This window comes from Vicugna pacos, chromosome 4 (genome assembly GCF_048564905.1).
Source record: "Vicugna pacos chromosome 4, VicPac4, whole genome shotgun sequence".
In the NCBI taxonomy this organism is placed as follows: domain Eukaryota; kingdom Metazoa; phylum Chordata; class Mammalia; order Artiodactyla; family Camelidae; genus Vicugna; species Vicugna pacos.
Genome location: NC_132990.1, coordinates 47,765,698 through 47,789,785, shown reverse-complemented (window position 1 = coordinate 47,789,785; position 24,088 = coordinate 47,765,698). Strand labels below are relative to the sequence as shown.

Below are 24,088 nucleotides of genomic sequence, written 5' to 3'. Positions count from 1 at the left end.
CCCACCCAAAGCCAAACCCAGCCCCCAAGTCCTTTTGTGTCCCAGGGCTCACCACGGAGGCTTAGAAGGCATGGTTGGAGAGATTGGCTCCTGTAGGTTCTCCTTGGACTCTGGCTCCCGGCGGGCACCCACTGTTTGTGCCACTAGTTGGAACACGGACTTGTCCAGGCTCAGCCAGTCCGAGGGTAGCCTAGAGGACAGCAGCAGGGGCTCTGGCTCTGTCTGTGCCCTGACTTAGATCAGGTTCCCCCAATCCGCTCTCACACCATGGGTTGTCTCTCACCTGTTTGTAGGCCGGGCCTCCCGCTGAGCCTTTCGGGACCCAAAGAGGTGTCCCCACTTGATGCCCCCAGGTGAAGGCTCTGAGGCTCCTTCCTCATTTTCTGCTAGGGGAGCAGTGGAGCCCTCCCTCTCCCGACTGCGCCTCAGCTCAGCCAGTACGGAATCAGGGGGGCTCCCCATCCAGAAGGGCCAGCCCTTGTCCCGGCCAAGGGTCTCCTCAGGGGCAGGGCAGGCCTCAGCTCCCTCCACGACTCCCTCTCGGGGGGGTGGCCCCCCACCTCCTGCTTTCTTTTTCTCACTGCTGCTGCCACTGCTGTTACTGCTGCCCCCACGAGGGAACCTAGAACCCTCAGTGGAGCCATCAATGTAGACCTGGGAGCTCTGCATGAGCTGGTACCACCAGCCAGCCTGCCCGCTGCGGGACCACCTGCCACGCCCTAAGCTCCCAGATGCCTCTGTCTCCTCCTCTTCCTCCTCATCTTCTCCACCTTCTGGGGCACCCACACCCTTCACCCGCTCCCCATGGGCTGCCCTGTCCATGTCTCCAGGGCCCTCCTGGCCCCGGGACCGGGCCAGCTGCAGTGTTGAGTGGGCGGACAGCAGCAGGTCCTGGGACACCCGCAGCAGTTCCTTGTGCTGCCGCTGCTGCTGCCCACTTTGCAGCAGCCGGTGCTGGAACAGCAGGTCCAGGCTGAAGGGCAGGAGGGCCAGGGGCTGTAGCAGCAGCAGCAGCTCCTCAAATAGGCCAGGGCACACCGTATGCGCTGCATTCAAGAAACCCCAGGGCTGGTAGTGGGTCTGGATGATATCTAGGGGAGAAAGAGAGAGGGACTGAGCCACACAGAGCAGAGGCTGGCACAGGTCGGGAAGAGGGGACGCTCTGAAAGGCAACCTGGGCAGAGCCACTGCATACTGCTGCAAAGGCTGTGCCCTGTGACTCAGATGTAAACAGTGCACAAACTCCACAACCCCAAGTGGCAGCCTCAAGTTCAGAGGTGTTGAGGTTCCTGGCCGCTCTGACTTCCAGACTGCCTGAGTATCCAGCTGGCTCTAAGGCTCTAACACAAGCAGAAGCTGGGCACGGACTTGGGTAAGAAGCCCAAGCTTTGAAGATGAAAGCTTGTGTGGTTCTCCTCCCTGCATTTAGCATCTGAAAAGACAGCTGTGCCTCCCTCTTTTGATCCTCTGAGGTCTGGCCTATATTCAGTTTGCAAGACAGAGCAGGGTTCTAAGCATTACCTTCGTGGTTATAGAGGTGATTAAACCAGAACTCCAAGGACCGGATGCTGTAGGGAGATAGGTGAAGAGACTTTAGTCTTGTGCAGATATAGCCAGATGATAAGGTACAAAGGAGACAGACATGGGGGTCAGACATAGGGCAGGGGTATAAGGGAACACCTCCCTTCTACAGCAGGGATGCTAGCCAGTTAATTTCACGTAATACAGTTATAGAAAGTCAGTGGAGATAGAGGGAAGGGGTGAACATGTGATTCACAAGCCAGTCACTTCCTCTTAGAATAGAATTGGCTTCACATGACCCAAGAAGTCAGGGCAGCTACTGAGTGAGAATACAGGGTTAGCTCAGGACCCAAGTGGGATGACCTCCACCTACACTTGAGAAAGAAGAATACTATGATGTGGGTCCTATGGTAGACTGGGTCAAGCAAGATTTGGAAGCAGTGCTGGAACTGAGAGGATCAGGGTTACAATATCCATAGAAACTGAGAACCAGATTAATTTCCAAATAAGCCAGATTATGACTTTGTAAAAGCAGAAGACCATGTTGGTGATCAGTGCTAGAGGGTCATGGGTCTGGTGGGAAACCAGTGACCTACTGAGAGAGGCTGGAGCGTGTGGGGAGACAGTGAGCCTGGGCCCTGGCCACAGATTCTGCAGATCTACCCTTTCTGACTCAGTCTAGGGAGTCGGTTCTTCAGAGGCAGCAGAGCCAGGGGAGAGGGCAGCTGGTTTCCAGATTTCCACACTCACTTGAGCAGGCCGAGGATGAAGGCGTTGAAGCGCATGGTATGACTGGTGAGCTCTGGGAACTGGCTGACTTTATTGTACAGGCCATGCAAGACCTTGGTGGATGGGCCTGGGAGGAAGCCAGAGTTGGAGGTCACAAGCCCAATCTCTGGAACCTTAAAAATTCAGCCTGGGGTACCCATTTTGCCACCCAGCACTTACCTAGCTGTGTGGAAGCCTCAACCACACTCCACGGCATGTTCTTACGTTGTCCAATGATGACGTCTAGCACAAAGGCCTTGAGCCCATCTTCCAGCACCGCCCGGACCGCAGGACACAAGTACTTCAGAACCAGGTGGCCAACGTTGGGGCTCACAGAACTATTCCCCAGCTTTGCCTATGGATGTGGTAGGGAAGTACAGGGAATCATCTGGAGCCTGACCTTGGTCCTCTCTGACCCTCTTGGTCAGTCTTCATGGTGCTTCTCTTATGATCCCCATCCCTAAGTACCCAACTCTGAGTTCTACATGAAGTGGGGCAAGGGAAGGTGGTAGCACAGAACAGGCGAAAGTCAGCAGGGTAGAGCTCAGCTCGCCACAGTTTCTTGCTTACCTTCACCCCAGGATCCCGGCTTGTGCCAAAATGGGCCACAATGAGGTCTACAGCAGTGTTAACGGCTTTCACCAGCCCTGCAAGAATTTTATGTCACAGGTCTTAACCAAGCCCCTGGGCAGCTCAGCTGGGACTGGGCCCTCAGTGGGGAAAGGGAAGGGCCTCCACATGCTCTTTCTCTCTCTGTCCCTGCACAGGCACCAGGCCTGGCCTCTTCCTGTTTCTTCCCAGTTCTCAAGCCCCTCCTGTTGTCACCTGCCTGCCTGGACCCACCTTAATGATTCCATCGTCACGACACTCAATGTCCTCACTTCCTTGCCCTCCTACCCCAAACCTGAATCAGTCTATCTGTCCTCTCCACTCTGAGAAACCAGGCTATTTGTGGCTGCTGCAGAAAGTCCAGAGCCACTCACACCAGTGCCAGGCAAGGGTACTTCTCTGCTGGGTGCCTTGCAGCACCCTCTGCTATGCTCTCAGGTTGCCAGGCCAGCCTTTCATTCCTCTTCTCAAGCCCTTCACACAGAGAACAGAGGCCACTGGTCATGAATTCAACCTCCCTCTCCATCCAAAAGACAGAACAATATTACATTACTCCTCCATCCATCTTCCCTCTCTCACTCCCTTTCCATCTGGGAGGAAGGTGGGTATTTCCCTTCTTGCCCAACGTTCTTCCCTCTCCCTAAGCTCTGAGTCTCCCACTCTGCCTCCACAAGGGGCTTTAGCTTCATCTTTCTCCCTTTCACAGGCTCCTTCTCTTCGGCCCACAGTTATGCTCAATCTTTCTCCACCATCTCACTGAAACAGCTCCACTAAGTAGACTGGTTCCTTGTCAGTCCTTAACTTGCTAGATGTTACCATCACGCTTACCCAAGCTGCTGGGCCCTGCAGTACCTGAGCTCCCCCAGTATAGCACATGAGCATTTATTTATGCCACGGCAGTCCCCCTCACTACACTGAGCTCCCTGACAGAAGAGACTGAAGCCTGATTCTTAAGCATCTGATAAATGACCCATGCTCACTGGCACATACTCACGATCCACAGCACAGACTTTTGCCTCTTGCCCAAGTGCCTGTACTCTTTACTTCCTTCCCAGCACTTGGAGTTCTAGGTTCGGAAAATACCCTGAAGGGCTAGATGGTAAGACAACAGGCACAAATAGGTAGTGACAGCAGAATTCCTGGCCTGAGCTAGGGATAATATTCACCTTTTTTCTGAAGCAGGTCAATGGAAATGGCCTCTGAGTTGCCATCTGGGGACAGACAAAATTCAGCTGGAGGCTTCTCAGTCAAGGAAAAGGGGTCTTGGAAGTCAGGGCAGGTCAGTGGTAATGGCTTCACTATTTGACCTGAAAAGGAGAGAAAAATCAATCCTAAGCAACTAAGATTTATTTGCAGCTTGGTTCTGTGCCTCATACCCTGTGAGACATGTTCTTTTGGGATTGACCCCTTCTCTAGCTCTTCCCGGCTGTGGCAGAGCCTGCCCTGGGTTTACTGGGGACCTGGCCCACACACCATTCAGCCGACAGTTCAGATGGCCAGCAGCACTGAGGGAGCCAGGGAACTCAAAGATGGGGTTCCTTCGGGCCAGCCGAGCTTCCTGTGGCCTTCGGTCTAGGCTCCCTGACAAACCAGGTGGCCCTAGAGGGTTCTTCCTTCTGTATTCCCGCCACTTGAGTGCTTGAGGAGATAGGTGGTTGGCTGAAAGCAGAACAGATTAGCAGAAGAGACAGGAAATAGTCAGCAGGAGACAGCACTTCATACCCCCACTGTGGGCCCATATAAAACATAAGAGTTGGGATGTTATCCACAGCTGCAAACATTTTAACCTCTGACCACAAGCTGGAGTATAAGAAACCATTCTAACGTGCTTGGGGTGGGGCTGGGGGGCGGGCAGTGAACCTCATACCATTACTGGGCCTGGAAGCCATGCTGCCCTCACCACCTCCCCGGGCCAGGCTCTCTGCTCGGCTGAGGCTAGATCTCCAGGAGCCCAGAGGAGGCAAACTTCCTGTTCCATGGAGTCGATACTCAGCCAAGGTCAGTATCTTCTGATCCTCCTTCTGTGGCTGCTGGGAGGTGGCAGGCCGGACAGCAGGAGGACAGGAATGGCTCCATGGAGGTGGGCTTTCTGTGGCTGTGGCCTGCTCTGGGGGAGGGGAGCACGAAGTGGAGGCAGAAGAGTCGGTGCTGGGCCCAAAGGGGCCAGCACTCCGGATGGGGGAGTAGCTGCCCAGGGGCGACGGCCGTGAGGTTTCTGGCTCAGGCCCAGCTTTCTTGGCACCTCTGTTGGCGGGTGCCTGTGACTCCCCTGAAGGTACTGGGGCTGGGACTTGAGCAGTGGAGGCAGCCAGGAGAGCAGGCTGCTGTGCGCGGTTGCAGCCCGAGAGGCCGTAGAGCTGGGAAAGGCCGTGGAGAGCCCGGGCCTTGGCCAACTGTTTGGGGAAGTGGTGCTGGAACACGAAGGGCTGGATGGGCAGCGTGGTTGGCCTCTGCTCCTTGCTGTAGCGAAGGACTGGTCGGTTCTCAGCACCCCCTCCTGCGGCAACAGGGATGGAGAAGGAATCAGACAAACACTGAAACCAACATGAAAGGAAGCAAAGAAGCAGACAGGAGATGATGCTTACTGGGGAAAGAGGAAGACATGGGCAGGACCTGGGTGACAGGAATTGAATGGGATGGGGTAATCCAAGTTTGTGGAATTGACACTGTCCCTCCTGTCTTTTGTAAAACTTTCCCCAGTGTTTTTATGATACTGAACTGTCTTGTATTTCTTGGCTGTTCAGCCCTTCTTCATTTTCCTGACTTAAAAGATGGGTGTATATTATGGCTCAATTCTTATGTTTAACTTTACACCTCCTTCCCTGCACTGGCCACGTTCAGACAGTCACACACAGATGACTCTTGAACCCATGGCTTTAGCCCCAACTTTCCTCTTGATCTCTGGATTATTTTGCTTTGGGTTCTGCTTTCATTTAAAATTTGCCATTTAAAAACACCTTATTCATTCTCCTGATGACTTCCATCTCTGTGAATGGCAGAATTACCATTTGCTTTATTTCTAAGGTTTAAAGACTTGGAGTCAGAGTCACATATTTTCAGGGTCAAGATGTTGATTTACCGATTTACTTCAAACTTTTGCCCATCATTCCGTCTCCACTCGAGCTGACACACTGCATTCTTACCAAATCTAACCATAATAAAATTATTTCTTTACTTGCAGCCAGAATCAGCCTCCCTATCCACCCAACTCCCACTCTTTGATGACCCTGGTGTTGGAGCCCCAGAGTCCACATCTTCTCCCTCTACAAGAGGTGTGTTCCCCAAGACTGGCCCTCTCCCTGTTCTTTCACCCAATCTTCTGGTCAGTGTTCCTCAAAACATGGGTCTCAGCACTAAACACAAAACTGCAACACTGCACAGAGGACGTCTTTGTGTATGGGTGGTGCTTCCAAATCAAACACTGCACACAGTGAACATCTGGATGAACACAAGGTGGCGCTATAAGCATCTATACCACCTAAAACCCTGGGTGTGGCTCACAGGCACCTAGGGCTCATACAGGTCTGAGGCAGGAAGTAGTATCCTGACTTGAAAGACTTGGGTATTGGAAATTTAGAAATTAAGTCATTTGTCCAAGGTCACACAATTAGGAAGCAGCTGAGCTAGAATTCTGCCTAAGCCAGAGTCTGACTTTGGGGCTAATGTTCTCTTTACCACATTGCACTACACATGAAATGGTACCAGGCTGGATTTTCCTATTGCTCGTCTTTCCCCATTTATTTACTTCAGTGAGTCTTAAGGGGATGGTGACCACAACCCCACGAGGGAGGTGTTTCAGAACCACTCTCAGGGGACATTTCCACACTATACCCTCCTGTCATTCCCAGTCAGTGCTTAGAGAACAACCTGTGTCATTCTCCCTTGCTCACTATGCTCCAGCCATACTTTCTTCTGTCCTTAAACATGACAAGTTCATTGACATCTAGGGGCCTTTTGCACCCGCCTGTCCTTCTGCCTGAAATCGGCTCATCATTCAGGCATTAGTTCAAGCATCACCTCCTCATCAAGACCTTCTCTGACAATCTCAACCCTCTGGCAAGTCCTACTCTCATTACCCAGTTTTATTTCCTTTTTAGCCACTTTTCACTATCAGAAATTATCTTATTTATCTTCCATTACTCCCCAAAAGGGGCCCAGAAAAGCAGAGATTTTTAAACTGTTCACTGCTATATCCCCAGTGCCTAGAACAGACTCTGGTGCATGGTAGGTACTGAATAAAGATGTGTTAAATGAATGAATCTTCACTGTTACCCTTGGTTCAGCATAGTCTCACTTCATCCAAATCTTCTTAAATATACCAGCTTACTTTCCTTAAATACCAATTTTTAAACACTTTATTTTCTGTGGCTCTTTGGCCCACAAAATAAAGTCTAGTACTCTCAGGCAGGTAGGTGTCAACACCTACCGCAAATTAGCTGCTTTCCCCTCAAATGTCCACATTTGTCATCGTATTGACACCACTCTTTCCGCCCCATTCCTGACTTTAAGTACACGGGAACGTCTTTAATTTCTCCGCTTATTTAAATATCAAATTTCAAGACTGAGTTGATGCTGGCTATCAGAATAGGCCCTCCCAACCCCAGCTGTATTATTACCCCTATATATTATGTTTGAATTAGACTATTTATTCCTACTCCTTAAAAAATCCTCCCTGTTAAGTATTCTCAGGATAGGTGTGAGGCAGAGGAGCAAGACTCGGGGTTGGGAGGGCTATTAGGGAGTGGGTCTCAGTCCTACCCTCAGGGAATACCGAGAATAAGTTTTTTCATTTACTATGTGACAGCCCTTCAGAAAAATTGGAGATAGAGACCATATTCACCCAAGTCTGTTCTTCTGTAGGTGACACAGCCTCAGTGCCTCAGTTTCTTAAGATGGAGTGCCCACAACTTCCAGGTGAGCACTAAGTAGATCAGAGGAATGAGGGGACTATCAACAACTCTCTTCTGAGTCCATAAATGAATCCAGTCATTTTAACTTTTTGGAAGTCCAAACTGCTGACTCATTCTGAGTTTGCAATCAATTAAGTATGCCGAATCAACTCAAGTACAGCTTACATATCAAAGTTCACATTGGTCCCTGAAAGAACAAAACGTTCTTTCCAGATTTGGTAAAATCCTTTTGAATCTTGATTCTGCTGCTAAGGATCTCAAAGAGACATCAGCTTCTTTTCTCATTAATGAATTCATCAAATTGTCACTCATTTTTTTGATTTAAAAAACAGTCATACAGAATCAAGAGAAGAGCCCTGTGGTAGGTCACTGGAGACTTATGGAACAGAACACCATCTCGATGTGAAAAATCTTATCTGATAGCAAAACCACTTTGGCTTCTCCTCCCATCTCTGCCAGGATTGTCCTTGCCGTGAGTGCCAGCCATAGCATCCCCTGTTCCCACCAGACACTGCAGTCTCAGAAGACAGTGGGTTCCAAAGGACTCTGGCCAATCCCTGCTGTTTCTGACCCCTTCTTCCCTAAAGACCCTCTTTGCATCCCTGCCCCAAGGGCCGCTCCTCTGTGTATGTTTAGGAGTATGAAGTCTTCTGTGGACTGTGATCTCCCTAACAGCAGAGATAATAATACCATTTATGTTTTTTTAACCCCCTTCCTTTGATAAGCCAAGAGACCCAACCTCAGGCTACAGCACAGCAAATTCCCCCTTACCTCCCTCTCCCCTGCTATATCTCCTCTTTCTTTCCAAACCCCCTGAGATCTGGCTTCTGCCTTTGCCACTTCCAAATGCTGCTTTGGGGATTTTCAGCCTTGATTCTAGTGACTTCTGTTCAGAACTCATTTACTGAAACTCTTTTGGAAACTCTCCTTTTTTGGTTCCTGTGACTTCATTCTCTCCTGGTTTTTCTTTTCCCTCTATTTTTCTGGCTAATTCTTCTCAGTCTCCTTTGAGTGTTGCTCTGCTCACCCTTAAATCACTGTCTCCCCAGGACTCTGCCCTTGCTCCCTTTATAACTCTACGCATTCTCCCTGGATGCTCTCATCTACTCACAGCTTCAGCCATCACTTTTATTCCAAAGACTCTCTGATCATGGTGGTCTCCTGACCTCCAGAAAGACATCCTTTCTAATCCCACCTTCCACCCAAACAACCAGTGATCTAAAATGCAAATCAAAACATGCCACTAAGCTGTTAAAAATTAAAAAATGCCACTTCACTGATTAGAATTCTTCAATGCTTCCATCCACATCCCATTATGGGTATACTAAATTATTTGCAGTTTTGGGAAAGCATCAAGATATTCTGTGCCGAGTATTGTATGAGCCTAGAATGTTCTTACAATAAGTCTCCACAAAACTTACTCCTAATCATTTTTCTAGACTGTGCTTAAATGTAAACTGTGTTAGCACCCTTTCTCTGACATTCTGGTCTGTTGAGATATCCCTCTCATAGACCAGTACACTATACACTGCCATCTCTGCATTTTAACTATGTTTCCTTTCTGGTTTCCAACCTTAGTTGTAACTCCTTGAGGGCAGAGAGTATCCCTCTCATCTATCACCAGCACCCACTTAACACAGACAGAGCCTTTATAAAATAATTACTTAAGCATAATAAACTAATAGGGAAAGAGCTGGTCTAGAAGGCTTAAAGGTCAAGTGTCAGGTCTCAGGTTCTCTGAAGAGTGACTACAATCACTGATGAAAGAATGAACTCACTGACACTCAGTGTGGTTTGCCTGTTGAATAATGTCCCTGAAACATCACAAATTCCTAAATGTACAAAACTGAACTCACATCTTATTCCTTTTTCAGTAAATCTATTTCTGTGTCTGCAGTCCCTACCCATGTATCGTCATCTTTCCAGTCATCTAGGTTTAGAATCACAACTTTCTGAGTACTTACTTTTCCAATACATCAGTCTCTAAGTCGTGTTGATTTTACCTCTTCAGTGTATTTTTTATTCTCTATCCTTCTTCCCCCTATTACAACTGCAGGACGTGGTCTGCACTGGAAAGATGACTGACCTAGGCTGAGGAACCGCTAGTGGTATGGGTGGGGTAGCTGGCAAGGCCCTATCACTGAGGAGGCCACGCATACATCCTGGTATTCTCCAGCCTCTAGGTTCCTTACCGTCAGCTCTAGCTCTTGCATCCCTCTGGGTATGGCTGTTGGCTGGGCTCCCTGGGAGAGCAGGCCCTGGATCCATCAGCGGGGCTGCGGGGCCCTGCCCAGCAGCTCTGAGGCCAGCAGGCGGTACCTCACTGGACTGGGGGCCCTGACAGACCTGGGTGGACCACGGCTCTGGGCCAAACTGGTCCATGCCTGGCCCCAAGGGCATGGCTGGTAGGCTATGGCTACAGCGAGTGCCCTCATCCAGTGGGCCCACCCTATCTTGCTGGGCTTCTTGAATGGGTGAGAACTCCTGGGAGGAGTCCCCAACGCTCACTCGAAGTGGGGGGGAGCCAGAGCCTGCAGCTTTCTTCCGGCCCTTGGCGAGTTCAGCAAAGGAGGTGACCCGCCTAGGTGGGGAGCTAGGCCCAGTCAGGGCTGCAGGGCCCTCACTCAGGCGCACCGGGCAACTCAACATGCGTTCCAGTGAGCCCAGGCGGACAGCAGGGCTGCGCTCCAGGCTGCGGTCATAGCTTCGAGAGCGCTGACGTCCAGTGCTAAGGTTGGGAGGTGAAGTGTTAGTGTACACTTGCCCCTCGATCACAGTGGGGCCCACGGGAGCTGCTGCTTCCATGGAAGAACCCACTTCTTGTTCCTCTGGCTGGACTTCTGGCTTCTGGAATAGGTAATACTCAGAGGGCTGGCTAGGACCCGGGTCTGGGCCAGGGCCTGGCACAGGACTTATTTTGGTGTGTTCCTCAGAGCAGCTTGTGATAGAAGAGCCAGCTGGGCTTGGGGATGATTGGGAGGATAGATCACAGGTGACAAGTTTATAGTAATTCTGTGTGGCCACAACCAGACGGGCCTGGCTCTGGAAGCAGGCTGTGAGGTCAGCCACAGCTGGGCAGGGCTCACAGTGTGGGCGGTAGGAGTTGCAGTTGGCATCAAGCTCAGGAGATGAGGCATGAGGACAACCATAGCCACCTTCCCTTCCTCCACTGTCACGGTGGTGGGGCTCATAAGACATCTTAGACTCAGCTGGGGAGGGTTGCAGGTCCAGGTAGAAGGCGCCAGGGTCTGAGTGGCTGCAGAAGGAAGAGTCACTGCAAGATTGTGGGGCAGAGTTGAGATTGGCGCGGGAGTTGCCATGCATCTTGTTGTAGAGGGTGCTGAAGGTGACCAGCACACCATCTGAGCTGTTGCAGGAGGAGTCACTCACATAGCCCATGGACTGGTCAGCTGCCTCGGACTGACTGGATGTGCTACTGCAGCGGCAGTGCTTGGGTCCTGAGCCTGAGCACCTGGGGTTCCTTGGGGATTCATCTGAACTGAGCTTCCATTCCTGGTCAAAGGAAAAGCCAGAGGTATCACTGGCTCCACCCCCACTGCCACTGCCACCAGGTCCCCCACACTCATCCAACTCCATGGTCTCTGCTTCCAGCTCTGGCCGGCAGCAGTGGCTTGTGCTGCACGGCTGGGTATCCAAGGTGGTCACAGGCTCCTGTTCCTGCCCCTCCACCACTCCGGCCCGACTACGTGTTGCCCCCCATGGCCTGCCCACTCTGGGGCCAGGTGGTGGCAACTGAAAAGAGGATAGATGGAAGGGGGCTTGGCCCGCCCCATGCAGGTGGAAGGACTGCTGGGTGGCACTATAACCAATGCTGTCATCATATGGGTCACCAAGTCCTGGCTCAGCCACATCCTCCTGCAGCAAGAAGGGGTTGTGTCGTTTAGGGGCCCCGGGGCCTCTTCCATCCCGACCCCTACTCTTGGTGCTGCCTGTAGGTCGCGCAGATCCCCCTGGAGCAGAGTGCAGACTGTTGTACAGCAGGGAGTCAGCTTGTCCTAGGTCTTGATCAGGCTGGGTGATGCCCAGCTCGGATGGGCAGAAGGGGTTGGGTCTCGTGCTCCCACCACCTCCACTTGCCCCTCCACAGCACTGCCTGTCTGGGACTTGACAGTGCACCAGGGGGATGTGGTGGACGATGAGGGTCTCTCCAGTCAGCTTTGGGGGACTATCCATTCTGGAAAGTTCGAACAAGGGCATCAACAGCACCAGACACTGCCCCCGGAGCCCAGAGGGGCAGAACACATTTCATCAGGAGAGCTTGGCACCTGGAAAGAGAGGGAAAGAAAGGGAACCTAATGTCACCTCCCTGAAGCAAGGGACATGCCCTTCCCCATATCATTTTCAGATGGAGAAAAGCTCAAGAGGAGAAAAGACTCAAAGTCAAGATGGAGCTGGGTAACACAGCCTGACAGAGCACTGTCTGCATTGCACAGGTCTAGGTCTGGCTTTGAGTTCCCCCTTCATTTTAAGTTCGCCATGCAGTCACTTGCAACAAAAGGCCAGGCCCCTTTTAATGCCACATCTGAAGGTCCGGGGATCTCAGGGACAGTACTTTCTCCTTCTCTTTCTTAGTAGTAAACAGTGACTAGTCCTGAGTATAAAAAAGTATGAATAATGACATAACTAAAAAAAAAAAATCTAGGATATTTGAAAGGGTGCTAGGCACTGAGGGGATACAGAGATGCCTTAGACACAGCTACAGCACGCAAGTTTACAAATGAGGGGGAAAAGCACAAATAAGATATCATGTATGCATAGCAATAAGCTATAATTTTGAAAGAAAAGTAATTTTTAATGTACTATATCATTTGATGCCTATGTCACCTTGGACCCCTCTTCTCCTCCTCTGAGCTCCAAAATACCTATCCCTCTCTGATGGCTGTGGGCTAAGGATCCTCATTCTCCCTACCACTGTATAGGAGGTTCTTGAATGGAGAGACTGAGTTAGGCATCAGACTGCAAGCATGGCTGATGCCAGCTTATTCCTTCTCAATGGGGTAGGGGTCTGTTTTTTTTTCTGGGGGTGGGGGCATTTGGTTTATTTATTTTAATTTTTTTTTTAATGGAGGTGCTGGGGAATGAACCCAGGACCCTGTGCATGGTAAGCACACACTCCACCACTGAGCTATACCCTCCCCCAGGTAGAGGTCTGTTTTTGTCTTTTTTGCATCACTCTGGCACAACATCAGATAAGGTTTGGCAAACATAAGGCATAATACATTCTTAATATTTATCTAGCTCAGGGTACAGATCTTCTGAAGTGACCCAATTCTGCCCAGTTTTAGCCAGAACCTTCACTACAGGGGTCCTCTAAAAAGTCCTCTTCCCAGTCTTACCTGTGATGGATTAAGGTCAAGCTCTCTACACAGAGCCCATTCTGAGCGTCTCTGGTCCCTTGGCTGGACTGCGGCCGAATGGCCACCGCAACTTCTAGTCTCCTGTGCTACCGAGTTCAGGTCCCAAAAATCTTCATTTGCTCAGACTTCTCATATTTTCTCCCAATTCATTCATTTCTTCTTTCCCTCTTCATTCCTGTCATTCTCCTTCTACCTACCATGACTATAAACCCCCATTGCTTAAGTTCTCCATCATTTAGTTGAACCCTTATACCACCAATTTTTAAAAGTTTAACTCATTTAGATCACAGGACCATAGCTCTTCACGTGGAGTACAGTAAAGAGCTGGACAGACACACATGCTCAAAGACACGAACAGACAATACAGAAAGGAAAAAATTCAAATGGCTAATAAATACATGTGCAAGGGACACAGTATTAAAATATAATTATTTGTGTTAAGTTAAATTACATTAAAATTTAAAAAGCAAGTATTTACCATCTTTCTTCCTCCTTTCCTTTCAGAGAGGACTTTGTTGGATTTCTAAGCCTTTGTATGTTGACTGGGATAATGAGTAGATAATGCAGAAAGGCAAAACTACAGAGGCTAAACTGAGCTACAAGGTTAAAAGTTACAGAAGAAAACATGGGAGTAAATTTGTTACCTTGGATTAAGATTAAGATTGCCTAGTTTCTTAGATAAGATACCAAAAGCACAAGTGATAAAAAGAGAAAATAGATAAGGTGGATTTCGTGAAAAAACAAAAACCTCTGTGCCTCAAGAGAGACCATCAAGAAAGGGAAGACAACCCACAGAATGAGAGAAAAGATTTGCAAATGGTGTGTCTGATAAGAGACTCCTGATCAGAATATACAAAGAACTCTAACATCTCAACAATAAAAAGTATATAACCCAATTGAAAACGGGGCATAGAACTTGAATAGACATTTCTCTGAAGAAGACATACAAATGATCATTCATGAAAAGATACTCAACATCATTAGTCATTAGAGAAACAAAGACCACAATGAGGTATCACTTCACTCCCACTAAGATAAAAGACAGTAACAAATGTTGGTGAGGATGGAGAAACTGCAACCCTCAAGCATTGCTGGAGGCACTGTACAATAGTGCAATGACTTGGAAAAACAATCTGGCAGTTCCTCAAAATGTTAAACATACAGTTACCACAGGACCCAGAAACTCTACTCCTAGGTATATACCCAAGAGAAATGAAAACATATATTCACACAAAAGCCTGTATAGGAATATGCATGGCAGCATTATTGACAGTAGTGAGAAGGTGGGAACAATCAGAATGTCCATCAACTGAGAAATAGATATACATAATATGGTATACATAATGGAATATTATTTAGCAATTAAAGGAATGAAGTACTGATACATGCTATAGCATGACTGAACCTCAAAAAGGCAAGTGAAAGAAGCTAGTCGTAACAGGCTTCTTTGTATGTTGTTGTATGATTCCGTTTTCATGAAATGTTCAGAATAGGCAAATGCATAGAAACAGCAATTAGATAGTGGTTGCCAGGGATTGAGGGCCTGGAAGATGGGGAGTGACAGCTAATGGGTGTGGAGGTTCTTTCTGGGTTGATGAGAATGTTTTGAAATCAGGCAGTGGTGATAGTTACACAAGTCTGTGAATAAAATAAAAACTCCACAATTTTATGGTATATGAATTATATCTCAATTTTATACGGGTGGATTTTATGGTATATGAATTATATCTTAACAAAGCTGTTATTTAAATTTTTTTAATAGAAAAAAAGATGAAAGTTTATGGGAAGAGTGAAGGAGAGTAAAGGAAGGAAACTAGGGTCTAGCAGTGGAGAGGAATGGGTATTTGCAGAGACAAGATGAGAACAAGAAAAGAGAGGAACAGCTCCCTTAAAGTATGGGACTCTACAAAAGAAGAGGGATAAAGAGGATTTTTAGGAAGTTTTGCTATGAGGTACATGAGATAATTTCCCCTTCACTTCTCCTCATCTCTTCTCTTACTTTGCCAAGAAAACTTTGGGTTCAAGTATATACACCACAAGGATAACAAAGTTGGGAACACCCTAAAATTCTAATAATAATTAATTTAAAAAGTACAGAAAAGGGGGGAGGGTATAGCTCAAGCAGTAGAGTGCTTGCTTAGCATGCACGAGGTCCTGGGATCAATCCCCAGTACCTTCTCCAAATATAAATAAATAAATAAACCCAATTAATTCCCCCTCAAGAAAAAAAAAAGTACAGGACAGAGTATCATTAAAACAATGTGTTAATTTAATTATTGATGTGAGAAAATGTTCACAAAATATTAAGTGAAAATAGCAGATCACAAACAGCCTTTATAGTAGGACTCCATTTTTGTAAATAACTACATCTTTTTTATCTGTCTTAGTTCATTCAGGTTGCTATAACAAAATACTGCAGACTGGGTGGCTTATAAACAGCAGAAATGTATTTCTCCCAGTTCTGGAGGCTGGAAAGTCCAAGAGTAGGATCAAGGCACCAGCATGGTTGCGTTCTGCTGAAAGCCCTCTTCCTGGTTCATATCTGGCACCCTCTACCTGTGTCCTCACATGGTGGAAGTAAGGGACGAGGGCTCTTTCTGGAGCCTCTTGTATGGAAGCACTAATGCCATTCAGGAGGGCTCTGCTCTCATGACCTAATCACCTCCCAAAGGCCCTATCTCTTACTACCATTATCTTTGGGAGTTAGAATTCAACCTATTAACTTGGGGGGGACACAAACATTCAAACCATAACAATCTGCATGGAAGAAAACTTGAAAGCATATACAGTACCAAAATCCAAGGATGCTCAGGTGCCTTATATAAAATAGTGTATTTGCATATAACTTACACACATCCTCCCATTTACTTTAAATCAACTTCAGATTACTTATAATACCTAACACAATGTAAACACTACATAAATAGTTGTAAATACTATGTAAACGGTATGCAAATAGTTGCCAGATCATGCAAATTCAAGTGTTGTTTTTTTGGAACATTCTGGAATTTTTTTCCTGAATATTTTTGATCCCCAGTTGGTTGAATCTATCCATGTACAACTGGAAGACATGGAGAGCTGACTGTACAGCAAAATGTTAATAGTGCTTATTTCTGTTGAGTGATTTTGGATTATTTTTAATTTTTTTTTGTTTCATCCATATTTTCTAATAAATACCTGTTATGTATATAATTTAAACAATTTTTTTTCCTTAAGGGCTACAGATGCTATGGGTTTGGGATCTGGGAATGGGGCTTGAAACCTTATGTACTAGGTTTCCCCAGAGTCCTGGCCATAATCTGAAGCCTGGACCAAATGGAGCATACTGAACCTTCTTGCACACACAGCAGTAATTTTAGGAGTACCTGTGGGCTATGGCCATCACTTAATCTTCAGTGAATACTCCCCCTATCCCCTTCTTAAAGCACCATTTCCAAGAGGCATTCACAACTATACACACATAAGAATTTATGATTCTGACTCACAAAACCAATGACTAGGTCATACACACATTTAAATGGAGAAACATAGTGACACATAGTGTCTGGAAAGCTTATCCTCAAAACCAGGTATAAAGAACAAATGGATATGGAGGGTGATGAAGAATCTGCCTGGAGGGCGCTAACAGTTTACTATGTTATGTTTACACATCTGTTCCCAGACTAGAGTGCAATTTCTTGGGGTCAGAAACTGATACAGTCAACCCCCTGTCCCTAGAACCCATGAATAGTGCTTAGAACACGGTAGATGCTCAGTTATTTATTGATTCCTGTTGTACCCAGTTAAAAAATTGACTTGTTTGTCTTTTTATTGTTGAGTGGTAGGAGTCTTTTTTATTTATTCTGGATACAAGTCCTTTATCAGATATGTCTTGAGAATATTTTCTCAAGTGGCTTTTTCTTAATGGTGTTTATTTAATTCGCAGAAGTTTTTAATTTTATGAAGTCCCATTTATCTGTTTTTTTCTTTTATGGTTAAATCTTTCTGTGTCCTATTTAAGAAATCTTTGCCTATCCTAGGATCATAAAGAAATTTTCCTGTTTTTTCCTAAATGCTGCATAGTTTTAGCTTTTCTATTTGGTTGTGTTGAATCCTATTTTAAGTGTAAAGCTCTTTCACTGGTTGACTTCATTTTATTTTATATTTTTGCATCTCAGAGGTCTTACTCCTTCCTGATCTCCACATGACCAAGGGAAATCCTGTCAGTAGTTTCTCCATAGACAACTCCAGTTCAGCCCTCCAAGGTGAAGTTCTGGAGGCATCTCATGAGTCTCTGTACTCTGCCTTGCCCATGCTTTCACATTTTTTTATACAGCATTTTTTTATGTATGTCATCTCACTGATCTTCACAACAATGCAACAGAGTATGCAGAGCCACCTTCATCTAAAAAAACAAGAAAATCCAATACCCAGAAAAAAGAAATGACTTGCCCAAGATCTGTCAGTGGATAAATGACAAAATTAAGTCGGGACTCAGGAATTCTAACTTTTGTCCTTTTTTCTTATCAGTTAGGAATGTAATGAGAGTATTGTACACATAACTTGATTTCAAATACCACAGAACACATTTACTGACAGCATGTCTCTCAGACTTCTCTCCCAGGAATGACATGTTCTGTAACAAGACAAGTTTAATATTGTGGCCCATGAACTCTAATAAAGATAAAGAGAAAACAGTGAGGTGGAAGAGCTCATTCCAGACTCTTCTTCTACCCTGGTTAAATATAGAGACATGGGAGATGAAGAAGGGGAAAGAATAGAGAACCCAGAATAGAAAGAAAGAAGAAAGCTCTCAGCACTGCCTACCAGGTAGCCAGAGAAGTGGTGGTCTCAGCCAGCATAAAGTTACGAAGTCTAGCTCTCTAGAAACAGGGAACGCTTTCCATGAGAGCCCTCTTCCTGGCCCTCATCCCAAATGGGTATCTCTTGGCCTATTATAATCATGCTATTTGTTAGTGATCATTGACTGAGCACTTACATGAAAGGTGACTTACATATATTCTCTCTAATTCCACTGTAATCCTTTAAAGCAGGCACAATCATTCCCATTTTAGAGATGAGAAAACTGAAGCTTAGCAAGTTTAAGTAGTCCACCCATAATTATACAGCTGAGATGGACACAAACCCAGGTCTGCCCAATTCTTAATTCTTTCCACTACAACTCCTCCCAAAGAAAATGATCAGGGCCACACCCTCTTCCTAAAGTCTCTGCATTTTCCCTGCTACCAAAGCAGATGCTTCCTATCTTTCCTGGATAGGCCCACCCTCTAGTTTTCATGTACAGAGTTTGTTTTACCCACTTGGCTATTCTCTGAACCTACAGTCCCTTTCCTCCAATAACACTCTTCAATCCCACCTCCTGCCCTAGTTCCCAGCCCTCATCTCCCTGCCCCATTCACAGTCCTCAACGCCCTCTTTCCCCTGCTCTGTAGTTCACATTCCTAGATGCTTCCTGGGAACTAACACCCTCCCACAACTTCCCAGTGTATTCCCCAGCCATGTTTTGCACAAGGAACTACTGACTCCTATTAGTATATGTTTTTGAATCCTCCACCAAGGTGATCAATGGAAATGGGAATTTAAAGAACTCTATCTGCTTAGCAATAGAGTAACTCTGGGCAGGAAGATGCTCTAAACTCCAGAAGAAAGTCTTTGGTCATCAGTATCTTTCTGCCAATTATAGAATCCCTTCCCCCTCTTTTTTGGCCTGCTGAAGGAGGTTGGGGAAGACAGTGATACTCAGCTGCTATTCTCCAGCAATCTGACCTTGATCTGATCTGATGGGGAGCCTCAGTAGGACTGATAACTCTATTCCTGTCTGGCTCCTATTCTGGACAGGACTGAAGGTGAGAGAGCAGGAGGGTGGATTCAGGAGTACCAGCTTATGCTTAGGTCTCTTCCTGTTAGGAATCTAAGTCTGTATAAGAAGACTGATTATAACAGGTCAGGTGCCCTAGGCATTACAGTGACTGCTCCTCCAACCACTCTCCCCCAAAATGTGGAGCCTTTTGGTCAGCATTCTTTCTTACTCCATCCTTATCTGTAGCCTGGTGGCTCCCATAGCACCAGAGATATGGTATGTGCGTCTATGTGCATGTACATATGTGTATGGAGGGAAAGGATGGGCTTGATGCTTCCCAGTCCCTCCTTTGGAAAGCTGTGCAGATTCCTGCATGTCTCCATCATAAACTTACAGTAGCTGTAGGGGTGTCTCCTCCCATTAAGCCATTGTTTCTAGATCTGACCCCCTCCACCCTGATGGACACCATTGCAGCTTCATTAGAAATGCTCAGAAAGGAAGAAGGGGATCTTCTGCTTCTTGACAAAATAGCATTAGCCCAAGCCTCTGGTTTTCCCCATCTCTGCACCACAGCCCAAATGTATGCACAGATGAGCCTGTCTAATGTTCACTCTCATGCTAGCTCTCATACTCTCTCCTTCAGAAAGACAAAGCCAACCCTCAGAAGCCAGGGCCCAAATGTGCTGATCGGTTATCCTAGCGGCTCTGCCCTGCCCCTCCCCCCAGCCCCGCTGAGCCATACCTCTGGAAGGAGCCTTGAGCTGTATCCGGAGGCTTCTGCTCCTTTTGCACTCCGACCAAGCTCTACCTTGACAGTTGAGCTGAGGCACTGTTCCACAGGACCCCACAGGGGGAACTCGGCTGATTTCCTAAGATCTGATTTCTGCTAATACAATGGCATCGTTGCTAATGCAGGGAGGCTGCGCAATCCCAGCCCCAGTATCCTTGCTGCCGCTGGTGCTGCGGTGACGTTGCTACTAAGGGAAGGGGGAAGGGAAAGGAGCAGGCATGCCCACAGTACAGCCGCTCAGCCTCCCTCCCTGTCAGTCCCTGTGGGCCCTTTAGCCTGGGGAAGGGGGAGGGTAGAGAAAGGAGGCGGCCACAGAGGGCAGTCAGTGCTAGAAGGCGACAACTCTCAAAGCAGCAGAGAAAAATACGGAGAGAGCTGGGCCTAGCTCCTCTCTGTCCCTAGGAGTCTCCGGGAAAAAGTCTGGGCAGAGGCTTAGAGCTTCCTTCCTTCCCTCCTTAGGCCCCTCCTTTCAGATCCCAGCCAGAAACCTCTCCCTCCTCTTTTCACCCAATCTGAATGACTCCTTGTTTTCCAGCTTTTTCCTTTCACTAGGATTCCAGGCTAGCCCAGGGTGGAGCAGCCAGCCTGGGAGGGGGTTCCTGAAGCCCTGAAGGGAGGCTGCAGGGACCAGTTATCATTCCACCAGCAGTAACACCAAGTCCCTAGATTTGGCACTAGGCTTTCTAGGGTGCACCTCTTCAAAGAAATGGGTCTGTCTCAGAAAACAAAGAGAGACTGGGCCATAGGCAGGCTTCTATACACAGGGTGGCAGTGAGCCTTAGAACCAAGGTAGCTGCAGGCCCCCTTTCTACCACAGGGTCCAATTCAGTTCCCTGGATCTTAAGAAGGTCTGCTAGTGTGGCTGGAGCAGAACCTTTTCCTCTCACCTACATCAGTTTTTGGTCAGTGCTAAGTGGGGTCCAGGTGGGCCTGTGGGGAGGCAGAGTCCATCTAGCCAGGCCAAGGGACAGGAAGCCTATTTTCCTAGGGAAAGGAAGGCTAAGGAAAAGGAGTGATCTCCCCTAGGCTGGAGAAAAATCTCAGTTCTGTCTGTGGACCTACAGAGCCTCCACACCTTCCCCGCTCCACCTTCCTCGGGTTCCAGGCAAGTTCTGCGGGCATCAGTTAATGTTGGAGAACCACAGCCAGACCAGTTATACAATAAATAGTAGCACCATCTCTGTCTAGTTCATGACACTGCCGCCTGCTGCCACCCTTGAATCCAGAGATGGTTTCAAGCTGGGCTTGGCCCCCAAGCACTAGCCCTGTATAGGGCAGGGCTCCTTCCGGTGTTGACTACTATCTGGACTCCACAGCCAAGCCCTTGGATTTCAGGTCCCTAAAAAGAAGCCTTAGGTCTACAGGCCAGGACCACATCAGCCAGCACTCAGGATCCAGAAGAGAGGTGATTTCTTTCCCCTTACTGTTGTTTCTATTGCCTATGAGACTCAAGTGCCCACTAACAATATTCTAAGAGGAGCTGAGTTGCAGAGGGAACAGAAGTGGCTAAAGACCCAAAAGCCTATCTCCAACCTTGTTTTGTTTGAGGGGCCATGGCTCTTTGATCCTACAAAGTGGGAAACAATGAGGAAGGCTGCTGTTCATAAAACTAACCATTAGTGATCCTCACAGGGACACTGAAAGGTGTCACCGTACTTCCCTCTCCTCTAGCTGAAAACGACCTCAAAGGGGGTTGGACAAGCAGCTGTAGCTTAGGGCAAAGTCAATCTCCGTGACCAGTGCTTGGAGTTTTGGCTTCTTATTATAAGAGCTCTGGAGCTAGGGTCTTTGTCCCTGAAATTTCTGTAAGGCCAAGCCATGAACTGCACTGGAGGGCCACTACTTAGGAAATGTTTCCAGATAAAATTATTTTCTGGCTAGAAACAAAAATATAAATACTATCACATTATAAACCACAACTGCCTCCTAACTAGTCTTCTCACCAGCAATTTACCTTTCAGTACCACCAGATTCATCTCCCTCAAGCCCCATCTTTATTCAACATGTCACTCCTCCTGCCCCTTTTAATGGTTTCCCATTACTCAGAGAATCAAGTTCAAACTCCTCATTTTGGCTTTCAAGATCCTCCATCTTGGCTGTCTACTCCTCTCTACCTAACCTTACTTCTCACATCCCATCCTGTAGTTCTTCAAACCTGTTTCATAAGTTCATTTCCATTCTGCTGCCTTTGTTCAGATATTCCTGCTTGTTACACTTGGCTAAACTCGGAATTATCCAAAATCTACAAGGCCCAGATCAACTTATCCATCAAGTCTTCACTGATTACCCTAGAGCCAGAAATTATCTTTGTCTTCTGAACTATGGCTGCAAGCTGTTGATTTTACAGACAAGAAAAAAAATCCCACAGAAACCAGGGAATCAATATGGGATTGCCAGTTCCTTATATTGCCAAGTAACATCATTAAAACAAAACAAAACAAAACAAAACAAAACAAAACAAAACCTTACATCAACTATCACCATCATTTCATTAAAAAAGCATACTGTCATTATTTTTCTCATTTCACTGTATAATGATGCAAACTTCATCAATAACAAACAACAGTTCATGAGAGATTTTAAGTAAATATTTGTCACTTGACATAGTTATGGTTTTCGTTTTGTTTTGTTTTGTTTGCATACCTGCCTTAATGGCTCTTCTAGACAGCAAAGTCCAAGTTATATTCATCTTTGTATCCCCAATACTCAGAGCTTAAGACAGCATTATTTTTATTTTGTGTTTCTATAATAACTAGCACAGTACTTGGCTTATAGATGGTGGTTAGTCAGTCTTGTTGAGTAAGAGTAATCTAAAAAGAGTGAAAGTGTAAATGAGAGTAAGTGGTGGGCAGATCTGACTCAAAGCTGACAGAGAAGACCCCTGCTGTTCATGTGAGGGAAAAAAAAGATCTATTAAAACAAAACTTAGGAAATTAGGAATAACTCTTCATGACCTCGAATTATGCAATGCATTCTTAGACATGATACCACAAGTACAAGTGACAAAAATAAAAATTAAAAAAAGGTAAGCTGGACTTCATAAAAATTTAAAACTTTTGTGCTTCAAGACACAATCAAGATAGTGAAAAGAAAATCCACAGAATGGGAGAAAATATTTGTAAATCATATAAGGAACTTCTATCCAGAACATATTAAGGACCTTTACAACTCAACAATAAAATGGTATACAATGCAATTTAAAAAATGGGCAAAGTATTTGAATAGACGTTTCTCTAAAGGAAACATGCAAAAAGTCAATAAGCACGTGAAAGGATGCTCAACATCATTAGATATTAGGAAAGTGCAAATCAAAACTAAAATGAGATACCATTTCACCTTTCCAGAATGGCTAAACAAAAAAGACAGTAACAAGTATTGATGAGAGAAATTAGAACCCTTATACATTGCTGGGAGGATTATAAAATGGTTCAATCACTTTGGAAAATAGTCTGGCAGTTCCTCAAATGTTAAACATAGAGTTACCATCTGACCCAGAAATTCTACTCCTAGATACACACCCAAGAGAAATGAAAACATGTTCACACCAAAGCCTGTATATGAATGTTCACAGCAGCATTATTTATAACAGCCAAAAGTGGGAACAACCCAATGTCCATTAATAGACCAATGGATTAATAAAATGTGGTATATTCATAAAATGGAATATTATTCAGCAATAAAAAGGAAAGATGCAGTAAAACATGCCACGACATGGATGAACCTTGAAGACATTATGCTAAGTGAAAGAAAACAAAAGGTCACATAGTGTTTGACTGCATTTATATGAAATGCCCAAACTAGGTACATCTATGGAGACAAAAAGTAGATGAGTTGCTGCCAGGGATGTGGGGAAAGGGAAAAAGGGGAGTGATTGTTAGTGGGTATAGGATTTCTTTTGCAGATGCTGCAAATGTTCTAAAATTAGATTATGGTGATGGTTACACAACTCTGTGAATATATTAATAACAATTGAATAATATACTTTAAATAGTGAAACACATGTCAATCAGCTCCACAGAGGCAGAAGTGTTTCAAAGCTCTCTTACTGGGTGGGGGTGGGGGTAGGGGTAGGGGTGGGGGAGGTGGAAACTCAAGTGTACTAGAAAGCAGAGGGTATCACTGGCATGTCAACCCAAAAACTTCAGATAATTCACCTTTCTTTCTGTTTTGTTTTTTTCAATACCAAATTTTTGAAAGAATGAACTATGTTAACTTTAGTTTCTCCTTAACCCTTTCCTAAACACCAGAAGATTGGCTAGTTCTAATGAATACTTGAACTGTTTGAAGCAGTTCTAATCTTTAAACTCATAAA

The 24,088-nt window shown here is 46.3% G+C and overlaps 1 protein-coding gene across 5 annotated transcripts in view; it reads right to left on the bottom strand.

Moving 5' to 3' along the window:
- The window catches only part of RUSC2 (RUN and SH3 domain containing 2), a 51,321-nt gene that overhangs the window by 734 nt on the left and 26,499 nt on the right, over nucleotides 1-24,088 (bottom strand). For 3 of the 5 annotated variants that reach the window (XM_072959697.1, XM_006204137.2, XM_031677270.2), the window contains 10 exons: nucleotides 10,001-12,094; nucleotides 4,766-5,395; nucleotides 4,372-4,557; nucleotides 4,065-4,205; nucleotides 2,860-2,936; nucleotides 2,470-2,644; nucleotides 2,272-2,377; nucleotides 1,522-1,568; nucleotides 284-1,091; nucleotides 53-190 (listed from right to left, as the gene is read on the bottom strand). In XM_072959697.1, the coding sequence (XP_072815798.1) occupies nucleotides 53-190; nucleotides 284-1,091; nucleotides 1,522-1,568; nucleotides 2,272-2,377; nucleotides 2,470-2,644; nucleotides 2,860-2,936; nucleotides 4,065-4,205; nucleotides 4,372-4,557; nucleotides 4,766-5,395; nucleotides 10,001-12,026 (4,334 nt within the window). In that variant the 5' untranslated portion in view covers nucleotides 12,027-12,094. Of the gene's footprint in view, nucleotides 1-52; nucleotides 191-283; nucleotides 1,092-1,521; nucleotides 1,569-2,271; nucleotides 2,378-2,469; nucleotides 2,645-2,859; nucleotides 2,937-4,064; nucleotides 4,206-4,371; nucleotides 4,558-4,765; nucleotides 5,396-10,000; nucleotides 12,095-19,728; nucleotides 20,192-24,088 lie in introns of those variants that run through there. The other 2 variants (XM_015239015.3, XM_031677272.2) reach the window with 2 other exon arrangements.